This window comes from Staurois parvus, unplaced genomic scaffold, assembly GCF_062004578.1.
Source record: "Staurois parvus isolate SC_StPar_1 unplaced genomic scaffold, SC_StPar_1.0 ptg000832l, whole genome shotgun sequence".
NCBI classification, from domain to species: domain Eukaryota; kingdom Metazoa; phylum Chordata; class Amphibia; order Anura; family Ranidae; genus Staurois; species Staurois parvus.
This window is the reverse complement of record NW_028318628.1, coordinates 1,366,417-1,373,579: the sequence shown is the minus strand read 5'-3', so window position 1 is coordinate 1,373,579 and position 7,163 is coordinate 1,366,417. Positions and strand designations below refer to the sequence as shown.

At 38.0% G+C, this 7,163-nt stretch overlaps 2 protein-coding genes across 2 annotated transcripts; both read right to left on the bottom strand.

Annotated features, from left to right (window-relative positions):
• Nucleotides 1-402: 402 nt before the first annotated feature.
• Nucleotides 403-2,504, bottom strand: LOC149443761 (cholesterol 25-hydroxylase-like protein 1, member 2). The gene has a single exon (XM_089655284.1). The coding sequence runs from the start codon at nt 2,423-2,425 to the stop codon at nt 1,484-1,486; it is 942 nt and encodes a 313-aa protein (XP_089511410.1). The 5' UTR covers nt 2,426-2,504; the 3' UTR covers nt 403-1,483.
• Nucleotides 2,505-2,671: 167 nt separating this feature from the next.
• Nucleotides 2,672-4,276, bottom strand: LOC149443760 (cholesterol 25-hydroxylase-like protein 1, member 1). Its single transcript, XM_089655285.1, has one exon. The coding sequence runs from the start codon at nt 4,274-4,276 to the stop codon at nt 3,476-3,478; it is 801 nt and encodes a 266-aa protein (XP_089511411.1). The 3' UTR covers nt 2,672-3,475.
• Nucleotides 4,277-7,163: the final 2,887 nt, after the last annotated feature.

The following is a 7,163-nucleotide window of genomic DNA, read 5'->3' as shown; positions in this document are numbered from 1 at the left end:
CTCTGTTGAAAGGGCCCTTATGGGTTTTTAGTTAGCCCAAAACAGTTAATTTTCCAGCATGCAGTGTTGGGCTTTCACTTTAGAAAGTCCAAATGCTCTGCAGAATCAGTGAGAGCACCCTGTGTTCAACGTTTATTTGTAAAATAAATATTGTATACAAATAATTAAAAATATCATATAAAACATCTGTTTGTAAACTTTCAAAATGTATAACAATAAAATTGGCCAAAAGTCATAATAGTTTCCTTGTACCCAGCTTATTAATGCATTGGTAACATTGCTCAGGAATTGGCAACGTTTTCTGCTGCGAACAGAAGAAGCTGCCTTCTGCGATATATGATATGTGCAGTGGGGGAGGGAAATGATATTCTGTTTCACTTTCGAGATAAAACACTACATCTGTAAAGGTTTATGTCACATTTATTGGTGGAATATCCCCTTTTATTTGCTTAATGTGTGCCACAGACAACAAAATGGGAAGGTTGCAGATGAGTCCCAATAACCTGTTGCAGGTATAATATGAAATAACATAGAATGCACAGTGATAGAAAGACTTTTGCAGTTAGTAATAATCACAATATATTTGCAGAAGCAGTATAGGAGGATTTCTTGTACATCTAGATTTTACATGTACTCCTTTTCTGACATGACTACACCTACAAGCTTATATACAATTAAAAAGGTAATGCATGCTATCACATTTATTACCTTTTATTGTTAAATGCTTTTTACACGGCACTACAATGTAGGTATGCTTTTATGGTGTTAGTTACCGTCTGCACTGCAAGCTCTGCAAGCTGCTTGTTGGTTGGCATGGTTGGTTGGTTGGTCTAGCAAAAATCACATATGTAATGGAGGATAGTGCCATTGTTACTAGGATGATATGAGAGCACATTTTTATTCAGCAGAATATTTTTGAGAGTTGGCACGTATGAATAGCACTCATAAAATGTTTCTATTGTTAATGAGATATGTTGCCTATTTATTAATGTTTTCATACAAGATTCACCCAATGTTAACCTAAGGATCCTTCATTTTCTACATAAGATTTAATTAGAAAAATCAGTGAATCGTGGGTAAAGGTTGTGTAAATCTTGGATGAAAACATTGATTAATAGACCCCTATTTAATTGTGTAAGGATACCTAGAAAATGTTTGAGGTATCAAACATGCTGCATATACTACATGCCCATACCTGACACATAAACATGATTCTGTTTTGTGGTACCTCTGCCAACAGTTTCTCACATTATAGGCTCACTGAGCAAACTCATTATGTGTCTTACCATAGATATTTGTGGGCACGTCTGGGTTTTTTCATATCATACATGTATTTTACCATAAATCATGATTTGGGAGAAAATATAACATCTTCTCTGTTTGCATTGTAAGCGTAATTCAGAATCAATATTCTTTGAAAAAGTAACAATAGGCACAGAATTAAAATGGGGAGATGTGCAACAATTTTAGCTGGTTCAGTACTTTAAAAGTTCCTTTCTTCAGCAACTCTGTCTGTTGGAGGGACACTTTCATCATATAGACTATCCTCTTCTGTGCTGGCACAACAGGTTTTATTAGGGGTATCAAGCTCCAGTATACCCTTGACAGAGGCGAAGTCTGCATGCGTGCCAAAGATTTTGTCCCAGTGTGTGAAGTGAGGAGCATAGTTGCTCATAGGTTTTTGATGATGCACATCATGTTTTATTGGCCCTCCGTAGATACCAAGTGGCATTAGACGTGATGTGGACCAAGGAAAATCATACCCGCAGTGATCCTCCACAGAGACATATACATGGAATACCATGAATATCCATGTTGTAAGAAGGTGACATCTAAAGATAATAGGATTTATTGTGGTCCAGAATCCAACAGTCACCAGTTCCCACCCACCAAGACACTGGGTAGCTAAGGCAAATGGTGCCATATATTCATGATGAATTGCATGGAATGTCTTATATAGCCATCGATTTCTGTGGTGGATCATGTGCCAAATGAAGTACTGAAAATCAAAAAGAAGAAGGCTGCCCATCACACCAAATGCAATATCCAAAATGCTTGGAGCCTCTTCTGGCAGAGGACATGGAGGTCTCCAATACCACTGGGCGACAGCAGCTGGGAAAATGAAGAACAGGTGGTTGTACAAAGTCACTCCAAGGCAATGGAAAATCATTGGTCCAGTTGGATTCCTGTCTTGCTGGATCTTATACTTGTGAATAAAGGGCCACCTTCTGCCCATGATGTTGAAGATCAGGTAGGGGATGCAAAAGATAACGTAGCAAGACACAGTAAAGACTACAGGGAAGAGTGGAGACCTCATAGTTTCAGAATATTGGCTCTTCAGGTGGTCCCACAATGGTTGAAGAAGTGGTCTGCTGTGGTGGTATGTGTCCAGAACATGGGACAGACAGGATAACACTTCCATCATCAGCACCTGCTTAGCTATAATCTTCAAGGCAAAGCTGCATTGGATCTTCCTTTTTATTATTCATTTGGATGGCGCTGAGCCGACTCCCCCTCCCATTCAGCAGCTTTCACAAACCCAACAATTCAGACCCTTTCTAGCTCCCTGACAACACAGCCTGGCTCCAGGAGGATAATGTGACTGCTTTAAAGGGACCACAGTTAACAAACAGCGGCTTTCGGTTACAGCCAAAGAAAAATGAATGATAGGTGATGCTATGTGCTTTTTAGTATACAGAGCTGATAAGTGGTTTCTACAGATGTACTGGAAAAAAATACAATTATACAGCAAGTAAACTGGCCACGGAAAATACAGATTTTTGTACCATTTAGGATTAACATTACAATACTTGCAGATTTTTGATTTAATAACCAGATCATTTCGCTATCACACAAAAAAAATTGTCACTTTACAGAAATTATTATACAGAAAATATGGAAAGGAGTATGTAATAATGTACAGCAAAAAGATGTGTATTTGAATGTAATCCTAAACTGCATTCACTTATATATTCTTATTTGAAATCATGTCATAGCAGAAACCAAAATACATTTAAATTATAAGAGACAACTGTCTACTTAAGTTTGCTTATAAATATACAATTCATTTTAGTTTTTCCCTATACACTTTCGAGAATTGACGCATTTATTATGAAAACTAGTTAGGTTTTTCTATTCTCTTAAATTACTGATATAGATAGGTAGACAGACAAATAGACACATTGATTTGCTATGAGTTAACACACATTGCATGTTATTACATATACCGTATTTAACATAGAGGGTAGGTTCATTTAAAAAAGGAACCAGATACAAGGAAAAAAGTTTAACAAAAAAAATCTTGTTACTTCTGTTGTACACTTATGGACTGATGAAAAATAAATGTTTAGAAGTTTTCTAAAGTGTGAGAACTTTATACCTGTTCTTGCCATTGGGTGGAAAATCTCCTGTTCAGCTTTTCTTCAGTCTGGCAGTTTGCAGTGTGAAAAGTGTCTTTAAAAATCAAATTTGCACATTAAATGCTTCCTATCATAGAACAGGACGTTCCACAAATTAGGTCCCAGTGTCCAAAAAATGGGGCAAAGTTAGTGTCTGGTCTCTGGTGATGCAGGTCATGAGCCAGCCCCCCTCCATATAAACCGCAGGGCACAACTTGTGAAAGTGACCAGGGAAAATTGTAGCCTGTATGGTCATCTACAGACATCCATATGCTAAGCAGGTTACATGTCCATGACGTCAGAGGGTGACAGCCTAACCTGATGGGATTCTGGCTACTCCAAAAGCCAACAGCCATGAGCTCATAGCCACTAAGATTCTGACTTGACCATGAAAATGGGGCAACATATCTATGGTGGACACAATGAACCTTCTTGTATAGCCAATGGTTCTTATGATGCACAACATGCCATATATAATATTGAAAGTCAAACAGAAGTAGGCATCCCAACACCTCTCCAAGGAGACAACATACAGTTGGCGCATTCACTGGTAAAGGCCATGGGGGCATCCACAACCAATTAAGAAACACAGCTGGGAAAACATAAATCACATGATTGTACACAGCCTTCCAGACACAAAGAATCATCATCTCTACTGTTGGACATTTCTTCTTCTGAATTTTGTATTGATACAGAAGGGGGCATTGGTTTCCCAGTATGTCAATAATAGCAAAAGGAAAACTGAAGCACAGGTATCCAGAAAATGCCAGTAAGACTGGGAAAAATGGGGAATTCACAATGTCACCAAACTCGGTAAGAACATAATCCCAAAACGGCTGAAGAAAGAGATGCTGCTTACTGGAGTCGGGTGAATTCATTCTGAACTGTGAGCTCGCAGTGCACACTAGCCATTTTATGTTCCTGCTAATCCAAAGATCAAGACACAGGATTTTTTTTCTGAGGTGTTTTCTTGTGGAGCAGTCTTATTAAGTAATAAAAAAGCAACTGTTTATTTTCAGATTAGTCCCGAGGTACAAGTTAATACAGAAACAAAAGAAATGCATTCCACAGCCAGCCAAGAAGGAAATGCACTACTAACCATTTCAGATGGTACAAATGTAAGGAGATATACAGTTTACCATGTTAATTTTTATACAATTTTTATGATGGTTTTGTGTCAATTTTATTTAACATTTTTTAAGTTAATATGTTTTTAAACATTTTTTTTTCCAGTTTGTATAAAAAATGTATTTTACAAAAACACATGACACTGATACTACAGTGTATTATAAGTTTTCTAATGACACAGAGATCCAGCAAGAGTTATTTGTTTTCAGACTTTCTCTCTGTCTAACAGATATAGTGCAAGGAGGGAGGGTAAGTTGTAATAAGTTGTAATTTGACATTAGACGTCTGAGTTCTCTAAAATTACTTTTTAAGCAAAGCAGTTAACATTAACCTAGTAATATAGGCCTAAAGCTCCACCTGTTGAATGGAAAAATACTTTTTATATTTCATGATTTTGATTGAAATAACAAGATTCAATAGTAGAAAATGCATCAAATAAAACAATAGTAGTTTCTCAGGTCATCATAACAAAAATATAAAAAAAATATACTATATAAATAGTCCTTCGATGTAGCTAACAATAGCAAATGAAACTAGAAAAGCTACAATTTCTGGGGAAATTGTGTGAAGTGTTCTTGCCTCCACCAGTAGTCTACAACTGGAGTGGGCGGAGTAACTAGGTGGAGTGGCTTGTCACTCTGCTGCCTGCTCACACACCTGGGTTCCTATGGCAACTCACTCTACAGCAAGGGCAGAGAAGAGCGGTTAAAAACAAACTGCTCCAACTTGCTCACTTCACTGGCGGTTGCCATCTTCAAACGGTCGTAGCTTAAAAATTATAAATCCTACACTGAAGAGCTTTATATTGTGAGAATCACAAGACCCAGACTTACATTTTGATGCATAGTATGTCTCTGAAATATTAAAAATGAAGGCACAGTGTCAGTTTAGAAATTGCCCTTCAAATTTGAGGTGGCTAGAGTGCAGTTTCAATGAATGTCAATGGGCGGCGTGAGTTGCAAGCAAATGGTCATATTGTAAAAACTATCAGGACTATGGCTTAGCTGTGGACATTTTTAGTGGCAGCAGGGAAAGCTGAACGTTTTGATATATGATTTGTGTAGGTGGGCTTGAAAATGAGGGAGTGATGGCAGTTTAGAAATCATGTCCCGATTTTTCAGCTCACACTCTAGCTTTTGTCAGCTCCCACTCTAGTTTTGAACATTCTGCCATTCATTCCTATGGGACCAATTTCACCACAAAACGCCGATATTTCGTGAACCATTCGGCGAAACGTTCCATAAAGTAATAGCACACCAATCGGGAACAACCCGCACGTTTCGGTATATTACTGTCTATGTAGTGTAAAAACTGTGGGAGGAGTTAGGGTGGTAAATTTGACTATAATAATAAGAATATATATGTGAGATAACAGTAAGTGGTCTTGCCATGCAAGAACACTTAACAATCATCATATAGCTGAACCATAGCATTAATGTTCCCTCAAACAAGGAGTCTGACGTGGAAAGAAAAGTGATGGTCATGCTAGGAGGCATAAATCTGGTCCACAAGGGACCAGGGACATAACAATCCTAATCTTCAAATTTATTATAGGAAATGAATTAAAATAGCAATTGCATATTGGGGGGGGGGGGGGATATAGGGGAAAGCCATGATCCATGTGCCTGAGAAAATAATCAAATTTGGAGCCACAAGAGGCTCTTAATTCATCCTAAAATGGACAGAAAAAAAACAAATAGGAAGTGACAGGAAAAGAAAGAAAAAATAGGGAGAGCGAGGGTCAGCCCAGCCAGGGACTAGTTAAGGAAATGACAAATATTAAATCCACAGGTTCCATGTGTTATGAAACTTCTTAGTATTATTATGAAGGATACAGGTGAGTCTGTTGTTGACCTAATCTAGCTAAGCTTGTTGTTTACATAGTCAAGTGGAACCACTGACTGCTTCCAGTATTTTGCAATAGTAATTCTTGATTCTTGCTGCCAAGAACAAATATGTAATTATTTTACAGATTTTCTGGGGACCTCTTTAGGCAACGTGTGGAAAAAGGCAGACTCTGGGATCTACGAACATTTAATCCCTTCACAAATAGACATTGTTAAACATTCAAATCCAAAATCTGGTTGCTAAAGTACATTGCCAACAGATGTGATGCATAGCTCCCATTTGTCCACAACACCTAAAACAAATGGGGGATGCAGACAGGTACATTTTTGTGATCTGGGTAGGGACCAAGTACTACTGTAAAAGATTTTTATAATTAGATTCTAATAATTTTGTGTTAACAGACACTTTAGACAGATCATAAGCAATGTCTTTCCATTCAGATACTTCAAAAGTAAGATTCAGGTCCCGTTATCAATAGATAATGTAAGGAAACTTGATGTTTGGATCAGTGAGGGAAGCATATACCATAGATACTCATCCCCTCAGGAGGACCCTAGTTTGCAAGCTGTCAGGGCTTCCGGTAAGACCAGAGATGTGTGAACTGACACAGGGAAAAGCAGGCTCAAGTATGGTGTAACAATATAATTTATTAAAGGTTATACACAAATATAAAACGCACAATATAACAAAACCAAACCTCCAACTGATAACGGAATGTACACAGACAAGAGCAGTCAGGGCTGGTGAGATGGAGTGGTCAGGCAGGCCGGGTCAGGAACCATCAGGCAG